The sequence below is a fragment of the Erithacus rubecula genome (assembly GCF_903797595.1).
Source record: "Erithacus rubecula genome assembly, chromosome: 2".
NCBI lineage: Eukaryota > Metazoa > Chordata > Aves > Passeriformes > Muscicapidae > Erithacus > Erithacus rubecula.
The window spans coordinates 43029090-43048484 of record NC_136685.1 but is presented as its reverse complement, the minus strand read 5'-3'; the positions used below and the strand labels follow the sequence as shown (position 1 = coordinate 43048484).

Sequence of the window (19395 nt, the reverse complement as noted above, 5' to 3'; positions counted from 1 at the left end):
AGAAATAAAACATTTTTAATGTAATTCAACACCAGTAAAATTTTCCCATTTCTTAGAATCCACTAAACCAGTCTGCTTCTTCACTGCACCATCAACTACTGGTTTATCTTTAATATTCTTGTTAAGCATTACATATTCTGCATGTTCGAATTTTTCAAGGCCTCCTTGAGGCCATTCAAATAACAAAATTGGAAATGTCAAACCTCATTCATAGCAACTACATTGCAGGGAAAACATTTAGAAGAACTATCATCAGTGACTTAAGGAACAATGGCCCTTTTGAACAAATGCATTGCATAGGACACAGATCACAAATATCTGCAAAAATTACTGTGATGACTCATTGCACTGATATTTTGCCCTTGGCTATTAGTGAAGGCTCTATACCTGCTTTAAACCTCCAACTTCTCTGCAAAGAGATATAGCAGAAGAAAGAAGATTTTTTTAAAAAAATCTTCCTGAAAGCACAGAATCCCAGGAAAATCCATGTATCTTTAATTCCAGTAAGTGAAAAACCCATGCTAATCAAATCATTATCTTGCACTAAGGTTACTGCAAACACAATAGCATTGGTGCTACAATATTATTATAATCTATTCCCTTTCTTTTTGTGAGACCTCACAAAGAAAGAGAATAACAGAGCAGAAGAAAAAAGTTCCAGAGGCATATAATAACATGCACAGGGGAGGGAAGATGCTTAAGCTTTTCTTCAGCATCAGTCTGGCAGCCAAGGCCAGAAGGAAGATTACTGAAATTTCACAGCAAAGCAAGTTCATTTAGCTTTTCTTTGCCAGCATCTTTCCACCTAATGGTTTATTTTTCCAAAGTAGCAGATTAACTTAAGTACTATTTTCTCTATGTTAGTAGATTAAATACTCCCACAGATTACTACCACTACTTTTGAGGACTATGAGATAACTTAGATTAACTTTAAATACTTGCATATTTAGTAATGCTGTTAATCATTATGGTCTGTTTTTTTCCTGGAAACAAGAGATGGGAATTTTACTTGAATTCAGCCTCATCTTTTTGGCCTTCAAGACAGATTTCTAAACTCTACTGCTTACTCAGGGTATTGTGTAAAAATTGAACACAGTGAAAACTGAACATAGACCCACATATACTTGAGATTATTCCATGGTTATGGTAGGGCCAAGAGAAAAAAAAAGCACACCTGAACACTGTAGCTGGTGTAAATTTGTTCCCTGATATTTGCAGTGCTGCTGGAGGCTCAGCTGTTAATTGACAAGCAGGTGTCCTGAACACTGAGATACAGACTGATACTGGGCTGTGTTATGCAGGTCAGTGCAGCTTGATGAAACAGAAATGGGTGCTCAGTGCTACATTGTTTTAGTCCACTTGTGTTCCACTTAAAAACTTGTCACTCCAACAGCTTTTATGACTCCATGATTTAACGTTACACTGAATGAGCTTTGGAGGTAAGAACCATGGAACTGAAAACGTAAACACTACTAATACAGCTAAAGTGAAGATGCCTTTTTTTTTTCCTTCTCTTTTTTCTCTGTCTTTGTAGTAATTAGTATTATCACTCTTCAGGAAAAACCACTATCATTAGTGGCTCTAGTTAAAAATAATTTGTGTGTTAAAAAATTATTTATGTTTTGGACCCCTTTTAAGCTACAAACATTGCCTAACAGAGATACTTCCTTCCCTATAAGCTTTGGTTTTATGTTTGTAATGATGTACTATTTTTGATTCTAATATGCTACAACATTGTATAGTCTATTTAAAAAAAAAAAACTGTTAGATCCAAAATGCAGTAGCAGAATCCTGTTCAGAGATCTATAATATACAGTTAATATAGTCCTAGTAATTTCTTGCTTCCTTAGGAGGCAAAATTCAGCTGAACCAAATATAAACAAAATGAAAAAACAGAATGCTGATGTACAGCAGTTCTCTGTAATACACAGTGTAAGTACAAAAGCAGGGGACAGCTAACAAGAACCAAGAAATACTTAGTTCTTTTGAAAATATCTGGCATTTTACTCCTTGGAAGCTCCTAATTAGTTGACATGTTTGCCTCTCCAGACTGAAGGTCAGCTCAGGAAGGTACTCTGGCCATTTAGAGATCACATTCTAAACACAAATAAAAGAGCCACAGGAATTTCCTAACCCTTCTACAGGTTCAGGTGTCTATCCATGCTCATTGCTAATTATTTTCACTGAGACACTTCAAAGCTCACCCACACCTATTGTGTTAAGACACTGTATGAATATACATAAAATGAACAGCTCCTGCCACAAAACTCAAACATCATAATCTGAATCACAACATGCTCTCAGAAAATTGCCTTTTAAGACATGATTCTTGCAATTAGATTATAAGCTTTGCAGAGTAGGAACAACCTTTCCTTATGTGAATATATGACAAGTACAGATCCACAGGTGCTGATGGAAAATAACATGACAAAAAACCCCCCAAAACACCAAAAAGAAGGGGGAAATGTTATTTACACAAACTGATATCCACAGAGTAGAGGAGAGGAAAGGTGGGACAGCAGCAGCAGTGAACCAAAGGGCAGTAGCAGAAGCACTGCTTGCACTGCCAGACAATAACAACACCATCTCTTGTCCAAGTTAAGAATGTTCCCTTGGAGATAGTTCTAAAGAGAGATGCAGCACATGGTCAGATTTGCACAGTCAGAAGGGTCACAGAGAAGTCATGTGCTGAGTAGATTTCCAAAAGTTTTTCCTTTTGGGGTTTCCCGTGTCAACAAGGGTACTCACGATAGTTCTTTGTTTCTGCACACATAAACATTGACTTACCTGTTTCACAGGAAGGCAGAAGGAAAAATATTCATATTTATAATTATTTTTTTAAATATATGCTTTAAATGTTAAAAAGACAATATATTAACATAATATATAACAAAAGAAAAATAAAGCACACCAAAATAATGTAAATGTCCAAGCAAAACACTTAAAATACTAGATTTGCAAAAAAGGAAAACCAGATACATGGTTGCATGGTATGGAAAAACAAATCCTGCTCACAAGTGTGAGAATGAAATACTGAACATCAGAGAGGATGCTTATGTGAGCATCATCATGCCTCTTATCTGTCCTTCACAAGTATCAGCAACATTATTCTCCTACATCATGGTACTAAAAAATCAGTAATATAATTTAAAAATAGGCTTCTCTACTTTTTACCCTTCAGTTTCTTACAGCATGGGGAAAACCCCTACTAAGATTACACATAGAAGTTCTACTTTATCTTTGGACTTCCTCATCCAGCACAGGACTGATTAAACCTTACGGATTTGATTGCATTCTCACACTCACTAATCACCATGGAATCCTAATCAACAGTCAAAGAACTAATTGGAGTGCTCAGGTTGTTAGCACTTAATTGTCAAACCCATAACTATAACAATTGGTTTCCATTTCTAAGATGGAGTTTTAAATTTTCAAATTTCATTTTGGGCTAAACTTTTTTTGAAATAAATACTTAATATTGAAGCTACAGTCAGTCTAGTGGAACCATCCACAGTTACCAACAGATTTTCTATTCTATTGAGATATTTAAAGCCTGATTTACCCTATTCAATTCAAATGCATAAAATTAATTAGTTATACAATTTATTTTGAAGTCATTTATGTATTTATGTATACAAAGAGCAAATACAATTACAGAATTGAAAATGCAATTAGTAAGTTAGAAATACAGTGTAAGCATGCACTCATTCCACTGAGTGGCACAAAAACCTTTTATTCTAAAAGGAAAAAAAATGTAAAGCCTCATAGCTCAAATCAAGACACAACACTTAAAACAACCACCTTTAGACAGAAGAGACAAAATTAGACTGTCAGTAGACTTAGACTAATAACTAGAAAGTTATTAAATACAGAACAGCAAATACTTTTTTTTCTCAGTAAGCACCTCTGATATTCTTTTATTGCTGCAATCAAGAATGTTAGCTATTAAAACGTTTAACTGCTCAAGAAATTAAGTCACATGACAGGATAGATAATTATGAAGAAAAATTTCAGGAAATTTCAAAAGGTAGTCCAAGCTAGCTGGATAACCTGCAAGTTCTCAAGACCTGTGCCACACATGTCTCCCCTGTGTCACAAAAAGTCCTGAAATGCTATAGATGGCCTTGTGGTCCACAATAAACACCCTACTAAATATCATGTGCCTTTTGAGCTCACATACTGTGGTCAGCTGGTAACACTTGATAATGCAGGTGAGTAGATAGTTCTTAACCTTGAAGACCACTGTAAGTCAAACCAATTACCATTCTGTGCTCTGAATTTTAATGGTATTTAAAAAAAAAAAGAAAAACAAAAAAACCCCAACATATAAATCATCCTATTAGACCACAAGAATAGACAAGCTAATCACCCCACAATCCTAATCAACAGCCAAAGAACTAACTGGAGTGCTCAGATTAGCACTTAGCTGTCAAACCCACCTATGTGAGGATCTCCGGAGAGGGTGTAGGGGAACAGAGATACAAGAGCACTTCAATTTAGGAGGATTGTCACCTTAAACTCCCACACCTGCTGAGTTTCCACAACCTTTCACACCTGGATCAAACCAGACACTTGGAAAATACAGTGGCAGCACTGCATCTGCAGTATCAAATGCTCATTTTCCATATGAGCCAAGAAGAGTATAGTTCCATCCCCAAGCAGGCAAAGCTGCACAATTAATACTCTTGGCCTCTGAACAAGCCCATTAGGACACCTACTATTAGTAACCATACCTATCTAAGAAGTGCAACTTCCAGCCACTCTTTCTGAGGAAAAGGAATCACAATCTTCACATAGGTGTCACCCTCCTTTTCAAATGCATCCTCTGATTTGCTCTCCATTAACAATATACAGGATCACTAATACTCCTTTCCTCCAGCAAATCAGAAAATAATTAGATTGTTTGTTTGCAATCATTCTTCTCATACATTTACATTTAATCTATGATGTTCTCCCACATCACACAACATAAGATATGTGATGACAGTCACCAGCTAACAGCAAAAGAGTTGCTCAGGCAAACAAAGCTCCCTAGATGTAACAATTTTTATTTTTCGTTAATTGAGTCCATATAGTGTTAAATTATCAACTAGAATATTATTTCCTCTTTCTTAAAATTCTTCCTTAAGAAATTTCAAGAAAAGGTTTCTCCATCCAAAAGACATCATTACAATAAGAATTTTCTATAACTGTGGTAGAACAAGAATCATCTAAAGCAAAAACGTTGTATGTAATGAAAAAATACTGCTGATATATGAAGTACACACACAGGCTTTTAGTTGTGTACTCTCAAAGTCACCAGCATGTGACAGTCACCAGGACGTGAAATTTCAGAATTAGCTGGACAGGTTTACACAACCTGCTAAGAGAAGTGTACAAGGGTAAGTGCTGGTGCAGCTCTACAAGGAGAAAAACCAGACTGCTATTCATGAGCGTGCATGGTGAGGGACATTCAGAGGTCTGCTCCTTTTATCCTTCTGCCTTACTTAAGAACAAAAAAAGCACAAAAAACCAAAGGAAATTAATCAAGTTTGTAGCACTCCTAACTTTCTGCTCCACTAATCCATTGGATTGAGATGTACTCAGGGAGGGGAGGAAGGAGAAAGGGAATCATCAGGTATTTGGTGGTGGAGGCAAACTCCAAGCACTGGTCCAAGCATTGTGGGATGTACATATAGTTTTTGTCTCCTTGTTCAGATGTTGTTGAAACAGTAGACTTTAAAGAAAATGTCAATGAAGCCTCATAAGCACTATACATGACCTATGGGGTAATTAGCAATCATTCAAAAGCAACAAGACTGAAGTGTTCTATTCTTTATCACTGTCAGCTCTTTTCTTGATCAGCATTTTAATAAAGATGGTTCATTGCTAAGACAGTTTCATGAATCAGTCATAATTACATTCTGACATGCAGTGAATAGTAAAGCAAAACTAAATATCACTTCATCAACCTTTCTAACCTTTGTGCAAGTATTAACTGTAAATAATTTTTATACAATCTTACAACAGAAAATCTGCATATTTCTTAGCTTTGTACATACTCTACCTTAACTGAATTTCTTGTGACCTATACCTGAAAAAAACCCCCAACATTACAATCAGGAATAATTACTTATCTGGCATGGTATTCAGGTACTCCCTTCCACAGACCAAATTAACTTCAAGCAGAAAAGGCTATTTGCTCAAAACAGTGCAATGCTATACAGGGTTAACTAAGGGGATTTTTACAGTCTTTTCCCCTATATTCTTCTGCAATAATGAAATATGGTAAAATACTACAATAGCCTCTGATACTTCATGCTTATCCCAATTGCAAACACTGTAGCAAAACTAAACAAAAAAAAAAAACAAACCAAAAAGAACCCAAACAACCAGATGAACAAATTTCAAGGAAAACTTTCTAAATGTCATCCAAGAATCCTGTACAATATCAGGGAAAGTAATTACTCTCAAATTGATTTGGATAACAAACATTTCATTTGTGAATTATTTTTCAGTGGACTTAGAGCAAAAAGATCCGGGAAAAGAAATATTGCCAAATCTAAATTTCTCGGTCAATCTTTTTCTTACACTTGTGACAAGAACATTTAAACTGAAGAGTTTAGCTGAGATAAATTGAGAGGCAAAATTCATTCAGTGGAAGTTGCACAAGTTTACATTACAGCCTTCAAAACTTTAACAACTAAGAAACCCCACTATTCTTGCTACCACAAGGAACATACGATCTATTGTACAACTTTTCAATAACTTATTTTAATGTCTAGCTACAAATCAGCTACCCCCTAAGAAGATGAAAAATAGACAATTAACTTGTAAAATAATGGTGCATGAATAAAAAGAGAGACTCTTAAAATGTACTGTTCTTTGAATAGTATTTCAGATATTCAGACAAAAGGGAAAGAATTCAGGAGGTACATATGTGACTGTGCCAGCTCGGAGACAAGTAGCCTCTCCTTTTTCCAGTCAGGGAGCAGAAGAATGGCAGAGTAAACTTCCATGCACTAAGAATTACACTGAACAGCGCTTCCCATTTCACATCACTTCAGAAAAAAATCTTCCTTGCAGAATAAGGATAAATACAAAAGAAAAAACCCACCTGCAAACCACAAATCACTGCATAAGACCCAGTTTTGCTGAAGGAGCAGTAATGACTGTAACTTTCAATCTCCTAATAAGCAAGCTGTGGCGTTCTGTGAAAAACAAACGCCAAGAGTTCACGCTGAATTTATAACATGATGTTTCGTAAGCTAAGGGTCAAATTCATCCCAATACATGTACTTCACTGGAATTATACCCTGGATGAAGTTATTTGTCTGGATTTCTTTTATGCTGTTGTTTTTCTTTTTAACATTTGATTTGTATTTCTTTCCCTCAGTATTAGCCTTTGCTCCTGCCAGAACTGTTGGCAGGCAGGAAAAAAAAAAAAAAAAAAGAAAAAAGAAAAAAAAAGTAGTCATGATTTACGAAACTGAATTTCCCAGAATAATAATTTTTAAAAAGTGATTAAGATCTAAACAAAGGCTAAAGATGGCTTACGCTTAGCTCTGATGAGGTCCACTACCTCATTACCCACAACTGAAAACTTCTGATGCATTTTGTTTCAAGGGAATCCAAAAGTCCTTGCTGTAAAGCAGGCTGGGGGGTGCAGGGTCCATTCACTCTTTCTGTATCACAACCATTATGTAAGAAGTATAAAACACTGCCTTTATGCTGCCAAACCACAATGACTCTTCTTACATCAAAGGGTTTTTGCCACTAGGGTTTTTTCCCTCTGAAATTTATTCAAGCCAAGGGCAGGGAGACAACAATTCATACACGCTAATTACACCTAATTATCTATTCCTTTTTTTTCCCCCTTTCCACCAGCTTCGGCCAGTGTTATTTGCTATCTGGGTTTCTCACAACCTCCCCTTGCCCTGTCCATCCAACTCAGCAGCAAAGTCTTTGAAGAAAACAGTTGTGGCTTCTTAGAAATTTAACAATATAAGGTTCAACTCAAATTAAATTATTCTATTATTAGTTTTGACACATTTATGTGTTAAATATGAAGGCCTCTTGGTTAATTTGGCAAATTCCTCACATCTCTTTACAACTAGAATTGCTGGTAACACCCTCTCTTGTAGGAGCTTCTCCTCATGCTTTCTTTTCATGATCTAAATGAAATGTTTATTGGATTAAAGTTCTTCTCTGCAGACCTCCACGGTGGCCTGTGACAAAGAGCTTAAAAGCTTTATTAATTGGCTCGGGCTTTTTAGGGGGAGGCAGGACCTCATTTCACATTACCTCACAAGCAAACAGAACTGCCACGTGTAATTAGACTAATTTACCCTGATACAGCAGGAATCAACTATTCCATATCTATGATATGCTTTCATTTACTCATTTTAATCAAGGAGCAAACAAACTAAGCAAGAGCTCAGGAAATCTTGACAATTAGAGAAAGGGAGAAGGCAGGAAGCCTGGCACAGAGCTACAGTAGCAACTATTTCATCCTAAGATAAAGTTTTGATCTGCATCTAAATAAACTGTCTAGGAGAAAGAGTCTAAGACATAAAAGGTAAACAAACTGAACAGTCTATCCCTTGAGAACACAAAGCAGTAGGTACATTATAAAATATTATAACAATTACATGCTCTGAACTGCAGAATTCAAATAACTATTGTGCTTAAATTTAACACATGCACAAATACACAGAGGCTTAGAAGGCTGAATGCATAAAGGATTGGTAGCATCTAATCTTACACCTTGCTTTCTATATACAACATTTTATTGCTTGGCAGTCTCACAAATTTATCAAACTAAGATTTCCCAGAAATAATTCTGAGATTCAAAAAATACTTGCTGCACAAAATACTTGCAATCATGCTGTATTTCCTATTTTTATTTTTTTCTATGTTTAATTAGGTACACTTCACAAAAGATGAGTACTTCTATTACTTGCACAGAGAGAGAACAAGAACAAATGCTCCTTCTACTTAGGAGTTTGCTTGGTTACATACTAAGAAGGGAAACAAAAGGCCCAACATCTTCAGTAATGAAAAAGTCAATTGATAGGCGAAGCCATCACAATATCAAAGGCCTAATCCCTACAATTCTGACTCAGGTGACAGTTCACAGGGGTCAGAGTGGCTGACACTGACCTCAAAAGCAGGTTTTAACTATTCAACATACTGAAAGCTGCTGGGCTATCACACCATTAGACTGGAACAAACTGACAAATCAATTTCATCAAGGAGATGACTTTTTTGGGAGAGGGGGGAGGAGAGAGGCAGATCCGCCACTCAACAAATCCTTGCATTTCTCTCACAGGTGGTTGGACAAAAGCTGACTGCACCATCAAAGACATGTTATATCTACCAAATGCCTTTGTACAAAACTAACTCCCACAATTTCCTTAGGGGCAGCTCTAAATGTTTTTTAAAGAAGTATTTTTCACATTCTCATACTCAGCTATTGAAAACTGAAAATGCTTTTAAATTCCTCAGTTTCTTGCTTCATAGGAAAAGGCTTACTTTGATTAAAAGCCCAGCCAGCAACATTCTAAATAAATAATCATTCACTGATTTCAAGAAAGACAGGGCAATACAGCGTAAAAATAATGCACTACTTTCTATTTGAGAGGAGTCTACAATGCTCACTTATGGTTAAAAGTCATTCTAATCAAACAGTTCTATAATAAATAATTATTTGGTCCCTAATAGCAAAAGAAAAAAAAAAAAAAAAAAAAAAAAAAAAAGGAAGGGAAAGAAAGACGTTGAAAGCGTTGAAAGTAATTTCATGTGCTACTGACAACAGATTTCTGGCTGATTCCTCCCCTTTACTCAAAACAAAATACAGGTAGCCAAACACTGTTTTCTAAAATTTGGCCTTTTAAAGTTAGGCTATGAAGGGCCCTAAAACTTTTTGACTTTCAGTTAAAATTTAGTGCAGTGCAAGTCTATTGCATTAAAAAGACCTGACAAAATGCAGGAGTTACATACTTGGTATTTCAATATAGCTTGACATTTTGAAGCTTCATTCTAAACTTCCAGGAAACCTTTGGAATTGCAAGAACTGCTCACTCAAGTTACAGACTACACAACAAATTATTTGAGGAGCTTTCCTTCCTGATTTCCAGAGAATGAAACATTGAATTAGAGTAAGGATTTCAGAACAGTTAAGGGTTGACATAAACACCTTCATTAAACATCTGCAAAATCAAAATATTGCCAAAATCACTGCCAAAACAGTAAATTAAAGCACACTCTCTCTCTTTTTTTTTTTTTTTTTTTTTTTTTTTTTTTTTTTTTTTTTTCCCAAGAGTCCCACATAACATCTTACATTAGGTTGTTAAAGATTAGTGCAATGTTGACCTGCTGGGGGGCAGGAAGGCTCTGCAAAGGGATCAGGACAGCCTGGGTCCATGGGCCAGTTTATGAGGTTCTACAAGGCCAAGTGCCAGGTCCTGCACTTGGCTCCCAACAACCCCAGGCAGTGCTACAGGCTGGGGACAGAATGGCCAGAAAGCTCCACAGCAGAAAAGGACCTGGGATTAAAATTTCTTCACCAAAAGGTTTGTCAGGCACCGGAACAGACCACCCAAAGGAGTGAGTGAGACACCATCCCCACAGGAAAGACATGCAGATGTGACACTTGGGGACATGGTTTGGTGCCACTGCCAAGGGGTGGACTTGGCAGTGATGGGTTACCAGCTGGACTCAACAGTCTTCAAGGTCTTTTCCAATCTAAACAATTCTGTGATTCCAAGATACATAACTGTATCTGTAAATCAGCTTTAAAACATTTAGAAACTTTATATATTTCTTTTAGGTTGAGAGTAACATTTTTGGAGTATTTCTGCTCCCTTCATTTGAACAAAGTAACTGTAAGCAATTAATGTTTTTCTCAAGAACTGTCTTTAAAAAAAAATCACATAGGAATTCCACACACTTTAAAATGATCAGCAAGAGATCCTATGAGATTAAAAGCTCAATCAGAAGAGAGTGAATTGAATTTAAATTACAGAATTAAAGCATTTTTCTTCCTAATACTTCTTATCTCTGTAAAGCTCTATCTTTGCAAAATTTCATGGATTGAAGAAGCACTCTTATCTGTTGCAGAAACTAAACCCTTTCATACGGAATACTGTGCCCCAAAGAATCATAGCCACAACAATGACCTGATCAATTCAGAGTTTTCCCTTGTTTATAAAAACTTGGAGTTACAGGATTAAAGAATCGCTGAAAAAATACATCTCAAACTATTTAATATTTCAAAAGAAGAGAACAATGGGATAAGATCAGAATTGAACAGGGAACACACACAGGGCAGAAAAAGCTGCCAATGGTGCTACTGACCTGCCCAATAACACAGACCTGGGGGTTTTATGTGGCCACCAACTGTAGGATGTGAAGCTTTCATGTGGCTCTAAAAATTGCAACTTTTCAGTTGCAACTTCACGTAACAGCCACTTGTCCCAATAATCTACCACCTAGAAAGACAATATGGACAAATTTTGGAAGATAACTGTATCTTCCCTACTTCACCCTTTTGCTTATTCCACAGAAATTGGTTTGCAGTTATAATTTTAAGAAACAGGAACTCAGACACAGATAATGGAATTATATAGACTGAAAAAAATTTAAAAAAAATTGAGGATGAACATGGGTAATTCCAGATATAGTGAAGAAACCATTACTTTTCATTATCTGAAGACAAGAAAAAATATTTGTATAACATTTATTCAGGTACCTAGAAAATATGTGCTCCATTGAAGAGGATTGAAAAGAGCTTGAAACCTATTTCAAGTGAAGCATCTCTTCACAGAAATATACTACCAATTCTTTGCATTCATTTCACCTGCCCAAGAACATTTAAAGGAATGTGAAATTCCCGTGTTGAACTTGAACTACTTTTAGTGCTCAAGTCTTACTTTAACATTTATGATCTTGGAAGTTAATTGCCAAAAACAAACAAACAAAACCAACCCACCCATTCACTACTGCTAAACCTCAAACAAAAGCCCTCTGGGAGGTCCTGAGCCCAGAGAAAACTAAGACAGGAGTTAGTCCCAGACGTCAAAGCCAGTACCAGGGGACAGGTCAGACGAGACCGACATTACCACAGACACATATGGCTTGGAGTGAGGGAAAGGTTGACAAGATAGTAAATCAAACATCTGCAAGCAACCAATGCAGTATTTTCCTTCATATTTTCACAAAAATTCTAGAAGAAATCGTATTTACATTTCCTAGTCAGGGAATTATGCACAGCTCAGGCAGAAGCTACTTTATCCATTGACACCAATGCCATCACACAGATTCTGCACACATTGGGGAGGCCTAAATTTGCATTTCTCAAACCACCAAAGCCAGAGCACAAATGTAGTTCTAGCCACACCTTTGTAATGTTCATGGTTAAAATCTTACTCTAGAATACATTCCAATGTGTTTCTTAAATGCTGACTTCTGCTGTACTGAATTAAAAATGTAGCTTTTGATATTTTTTGATTAATAATTTTAGTACCATGCCTTTATCCTTCCACTTTTCAAACAGGGTCAGAGAAGCATTTTGTGAATAAGCTTCCTCTGATCCACCTTTTGGTCATTATGTCTTTGGGAAAGAATAATGTTACACTGGTAATATTTATTGAAGGGACATCAAAGGCACACATATTTAGAGCCATGTTAAAACACAAAGGTGCTGGGAAAAAGAACAACAGGCATTCCAATATTTTAGAAAGGCCCTTGTGAGTTATGTTAGCATTTGCTTCTCCCTTTATTCATTATGATAATAATATTCATCTGCCTCTAGTGTGGGTTGTCCTACTTGTTTCTTTTTGCAGTACTCCATTCTCTGGGCTAAGCCACCTTTATAGTTTCTCTCTGCATTCCATCTGCTCCCTACTAAAAAATTTCTATTACCTTCCCAGTCCTGATGAGGTGTTCTGATACATAAACTACATTCCACATTTTTTTAATTCAGCTAGCCAAAAAGAGGAAAAAAGGAAACTATAAATAAGCATACATGATAGGTATTCTTAAAGCCTGACAATCACTGAAATGAAAGAGCCTTATGTTTATCAGGGAGAAAACTTTGAGTCAACAAAGGAAGATATATAGAAAAGAATGATTTGCCATGGTTGCTGCATTTCAAAAAGCAAATGCATATGCTTGAAATTTCTATGCTTGAAAATACTCTATGATTGGGAGCTCTCATTCAGCCAGCTACAGTGCAGTCAGCTACAAAAGAAACCCTTTTCAAGAATCTGAAACAGAAGTGTCTGTTCATTTATTTTTATTTTCCTTACTTTTCTAAAGCCATCCAGGTAAGAACCACTCTCACTGATAACCTCCCTGACTTTATACACAGCCATTCTGAGATGCACAGGAGTGCCATAATCATGTCAATGGCGTATTAACTTTTAAACCTGGTAATTGTACAGACGTCAACATTAGATGGAATTTTCAAAGGTTCTTAGGCAATTATGCAATCTTATGATTCCAAAAGGTCCACTGAAAATGCAAGGCACTGTCAGCTGCTTTACTGCTGACCACCTGAGCAGAAACATCCAGTCATTGCATCAATTCAGCAATTCCAAAACTCCTATCACAAAACCAAGCCTACCTATGCTCTACCTTACAATTCTTTTATCCTAGATACCAATATAGTTAACATTATTTATGTATTTATTCTAGCAATACTTCTGTGAGGTAGGGAAACACTGTTATTTCCATTTTACATGTCATGTCAATCCAGGCAGAGCAAGATACAAGAGCTGTATGTTAGCCCTCAATAACATAACAAGATAACTGTAGCTTGTAAATAAAAAATATCTGCAACTCCTCCAGAACTTAAAAGTGTCATTTCAGCTCATATTCTTTTTAACAGCAAAATAAGCACCAATTGTGTTATTCACAGAGGAAAGGTTCTTCATTTTTTAACTTCAATGAAGCTTTATAGTTTTTGACCTCCCACAACACAACATACAGATTGAAGGAAGCTTGCCTTCAGAGCTGCTGCTTGTTGAACATTATGTGAAGCCTCACAAACAGCCTTTGATAAAAACTATTTATACACGAGAAAGACCCAAACACAAGGTAATCAAGGGGTACAGAACAAACCCTACTTTCCTTACATCAAAGTAACAGCAAACTGTTCTAGCCTTATAAATAAGATAACCACAAGTACAACACACTATAAATGTTAAAGGGATGCCATGTTGCATAGCATACATGCACCAGTAGGGAAGTCTAATTCTTTTGACTAAGGCAACAGAAAGTGTTTGTTTGGATAACTTTTTGTCATGCTAAAAAATTCCAGCTTTAAAAACATGTTAATTCCAGAAGTAAAAAGTTCCTTCTTGCCTTACCTTCAATTAGTTTTGCTCTAAATAGTTAAAGCAGATACATATAATCTGGAAACTTACATCAAACCAATCCTCTACAGATCTACAAATTCATTAATAAAACAGGCAAAACTGAAAAGCATTGAAAAAGTGGCTCTCCTTACCTTCAGCACAGCAATGAATGGTACAAAATTAGCCCTCTGAAGACCATTTTTATAGAGATCTGAAAGAAAGGAAATCAGTATCATTTGGCTACTTAGTCTTAATAATGTCAACTTGTCATCTAGTCTAGTAAATAAAACTCAATGTTTCTAGAGACAGGAAGAGGAACAAAAGGCAGAAAAGGAGAGCTAAAATCCATTTCTCTTCCTTTACTGTATGAAAATTCAATACAATTTTAAGGAAAAAAAGAACATTCTGAGGAAGTGTGAAAATGGCAGGGTACAAAAAAATTACTTAGCTCTCTAATGACCTATAATTAATTATAGCAGAAGAAATTACAGCAGCTTCTGTTTTAAAGTAAGGGTATTAAAAGAGTATTTGCAATGCTGGGTATACACTGGTATAGATTGTAAGGCCAAACTGCTAAACCCAAATATCTGGCAGAGGGCAAAAGTCCCACATAAACTAAAAAAATACAATTTGCCTCTACTAAGTTAGCATCATTCTTGTTTGATGTACTGTGGTGTGTACATTTTATCTTCTAGCAATTCTGCCAGGTATACCCCCTCTTCAAAAACAAGAAAAAGGATCACCCCTAAGGCAAAAAAACCTGAAAATTAAATTAATATGCAAACTAAGGGAAAGTTGCTAAAAATACAACTGCATTAAAAAAAAAAAAAAAAAACTAGTATTTGATGTAACAAAATGCAGATCTGCAACATCAAACAAAATACAAATTAACAAAAAATGCAAAGTAGCATTTTTATCTTACTTATCTCTATATATTTTTACAATATAAACTTTTCTTCTCTGGAAATTACCCAACTGTCAAACAAGTTCATAACAATGACTTCTCTGAAAACACAATCAGTTAAAACTGTATGATGATCTGCTCTGTTGCACTAATATTTGGAAGCCTTATAAAAAGGTAGTTTAGCACCTATATCTGAAAGAAGGAATGAATAAGAGAATACACACAGCTGGCAGATATCACCAAAATACAAATACAAAGCACGTGTCAGGTTTTGATTATCTTTATACTCCCCATAAGGCCTGAATGCTACAGCTACACTAAAGCTTTCGTGCTTTACCAACACCTCATGGTGGACAGAAGATGCTGCATCTATAAGTCACCAACAGGGCACCTACAGAATGGTTTACACAAAATTTGGTATGTATATGGAAACATTTTGAAAAATTTTCAGTACAGGCCATTACCCTAATCACTAACAAACTTCTAGGAAACCATATATCATGTTCATTCCCAACTCAGCAAATCAGGATGGTCATACATTTGTTAAAATATATTGCAATCAATTGCACATTTATTTGTAAAAATTAGTGAACATGTAACAGCAGTGTAAGACAGCTATTCCCATTAGTTCTTCTAGCTAATAGGGTTGTGAGCTTTGCATCATGTCTCTGTATCATGAGGATCAGAAAAATAAACAACCATTTTGGTGGAGAAATAAAGTCAGGACTCCTCAAATACAATCTCAATATTTCCCTTTCACATTCCCTTGAGGCAGCATACATGTACATGTATTACTCACTAATGGTCAGCAGCTGGGCACATCTGCTCTTGACTGAAAAAAACACTTTCCCCCTTTCTATCCACAAGAAACAAATCTCTCCATTCAGTCTTAATCTTTGGTGTGGCATATTACACCAACCCAACTCCCTTTCCTGCAGGGGAATGTCGGATACACTGTGACCATGCAGGAATACTGACCAAGGAAGAGAGAGGCATCAGCCACCACCTGGACTGTAACATGGCTCAGCTCTGGAGATGCTGTTCTTGACATTCTCTGGGGTACTTAATACAGGTGGATGAATTTCAGGTTGATACAGTGACTTAATATATCTGAAATACCCTCACACAACAATAAAGGTCACAAAATGATGTCCTGATGTAAAACATTGGCTACAATCCTCAAGTTATGATAAAAAATTCTCCTGAACTTTAAAAAGCAATGCTTAATATAACCCAAGGATGGCTCTCAAGTCAGTAAAGCACCAGCATTCAATCTGTAGTCAATGCAACTACAGTAGTTACAATTTCATCTTGTTTATGCAAAAAAGGAAAATAAGCCAATAATTTTCTTCCCTAATAAAAACATTTGGGTGGGGTTTTATGGTTGGGTTTTTTTTTATTTTTTGCTAAGATAAAGCTCATTGTAGAATTACCCATCATTAATGATTGTCTTTTACACAATTAATTTGGGTAGGAAAATTAATGGTTCTTTCAGTTAACAATTGAGGTAACTCTTCAGTATTTAAAATCGATCAATCTGAAATGTCATAGACATTTATACATTATGCTAACTGCTAATGCTATACAATACAAACATTTTTCTCCTCTACAAAAAATTTGTTACTGCTCAATTAAAACCCATACAGATTTGGAGACTTCATAGAAATATCTACTTAGCTAGTCACTATAAAGAAAGAGGTAGAAATGGAAGCAACTCTCCAATTAATTCCCTCAAATCAGCCTGTAAGAATGTAAGAATGGCATCTTGATAAGTGGCTGTCCTTCAAGCTGATGGACCATGTCTTCAAGTTTCTGAGTTAGAAACTGGGAAGGAATGCCATCTCACTCCTTCTCTTTTGCATGATCTGATCTTTTCCTATCCTTAAACACATTCAAAAAGTAAATATTTTACCCCCCTCAACTGTCCTGTGCCCAAACACCCTCTCACTGGTTTGGATAGAGGAGAGGAGATCAGAAAATAGGTTTTGAGAGTGGTGGAGGAAGGAACACTCTGAGCTTGAGATAAAGGAAGGGTAAGATTAAGTAAAAAACCTTTCTTCTTTAAGAACAGGAAAAAGCAGGGGACAAACAAGAAAGCTGGAATATCTCTGATTCTTCCAGTCTAGAGAGTCCATTAGTATTAAATACCATATGATATAAATACAATTGTTTTGTAAGATACTGAGATTCATTGGATTTGGGTAATGCTGGTAGAATGTTTGTTTTTACCTTCTGGTGGCCTGTTAGATGTTGCCACAACGACAACCCCATTCTGGAAGAGATTTTCAAAAAGCTGCTTCAGAATCATGGCATCAGCAATGTCAGTGACCTGAGAAGACAACACATTTGTTTTATCTTGCTTTCAGCTTCTGCTGCAATAGATCTGCAAGTGGCTTTGTAGCTAGGAAAATGCTTGTTAGTGAAAACCATGGAAAAAGATTCTAATTATTGCTTGGTGAGAAAAAAATAAAAGGGATAATTAATAAGCAGTGAATGTACCACAGTCTTTCAAAACTTGCCCACTCTTTATTGCAAAACTCCACCATTTCTTTACCAATTGCTAAATGATTCCATGTTAACTTCTATTATAAAACTACAGGTGGGAGACACAGAAAACAGACCTAAACATTTAAGAGCCTACTTAATTAGGAACAACATGAAAAAAAAACACCAGAAAATAAAGAGAGATACACACCGGCTGTTTTACATTTCTATTACCTTTGAGGCAAAGGTTTGTAGAGGTGAATTTAAAATGGTCATGGGACTTTAGAAATAAAGACAAGTAGCCAACTATACATAATCAGCTGCTGTTGAAAATAGAATGATATGACATAGATACTATTGTGTGATTGTTGCAAAAAACAATTCAACAGATGGCCCATCACAAAAATAAGCAATTTCATTGTTCTTTTTAAGTGCCTTCTATTACTGTCCATGAATAATCAAAAGGCAGGCAGTCACTTCCAGCACAGTCAGCCTCTTCTAACCTTCAGGCACAAAAACCGAATGAAAAATAAAAATGGGTAGGACAAGTGATACTGGGGAGGGGAAGGAAGAAAAAATAACTGCAAGATAAGCCATCAAGTAAAATTTCTTTAAGTATCTTAATTTTAGCTGAACAAATTTATTTTATAGTACCAATAAATAAAAGGGTACAGGAACAGTGCTGTAAAGAACATATTAAGTTTTTCTGAAAGAATGGCAATCAATATTTTACAGGACTTCACCATCTTAATACATAAACCACCTTTATGATCATTACATTTGATTTTCCTGCAGACCCTGGTTATTATAAAGACACTTGTTGCATTTTCACTTGCCAAAACAGACCCCAGTTCTGAGGAAATAAATCAGTGGTGGCATGCTGGAGTTATATATTCCCATTATACAAGAGACTGACAGATTGCTGAGCTTTCACCACCTTAGATGTGTATGCTGTGATGACAACGATGCAGAAAGATTTTACCCAGCATAATGTTTTCTTCTATTCCACATCCCCCATTGTCCATCATTCTCCCACTTCTAAATTACTTTTCTGGGCAGGAAAACAAAAGATAATTCTACACTAGAGACTTAGGTAAAAGACTTAGGTTACATTTCTGGCAGCTAGTTTTGAAGCAACAATGTTCTTGATGAATGATATATAAACATTAGCTTCCTTCTCCCAAAGATTTTTTCCATTTTGTTCTATGAATGCCTTAATAGGGATTTTTCTTTTCATTTTAAAAAACAAACTTTTACACAGTCTGTAACACATGCCTCAGATCTGCCTATCTCTGCTCTCTAAGATCTGATATTTTTAAAAAATAGAAATCCACTATTCTACTATATGTTTAATACACTTGCTTATGCTTTACTTATCAATAATTTATTTCTTCTGGATATTAAAATTCAGGAATTTCTCTCATTCCTAAAAAAACAAGACACATGAGGAATTGCTACAGATGCACATCTCAGGGGTAAGTGAATTTCCTGTACCACAAAGCACACGAAAAAGCCAAGTTGTAAAATTCTATTATAAAGGTAATTTTTGTTTAATAGTACTACAAAGCATGCTACCTTTAGCAAACAGAGAATGAAAGAGTATTAATGCTCACATAAAACAAAACAATAGCATTATCTTATTAATGAGAACTATTAACACAGAATTCT

At 35.8% G+C, this 19395-nt stretch overlaps 1 protein-coding gene across 2 annotated transcripts in view; it reads right to left on the bottom strand.

Moving 5' to 3' along the window:
* AFG1L (AFG1 like ATPase) overlaps positions 1–19395 on the bottom strand; it is a 63537-nt gene that overhangs the window by 24675 nt on the left and 19467 nt on the right. For both annotated transcript variants that reach the window (XM_079298754.1, XM_079298753.1), the window contains exons 6-7: positions 17473–17572; positions 14492–14550 (exon numbers count right to left, since the gene is read on the bottom strand). In XM_079298754.1, coding sequence (XP_079154880.1) covers positions 14492–14550; positions 17473–17572 — 159 coding nt within the window. The remainder of the gene's footprint in view (positions 1–14491; positions 14551–17472; positions 17573–19395) is intronic.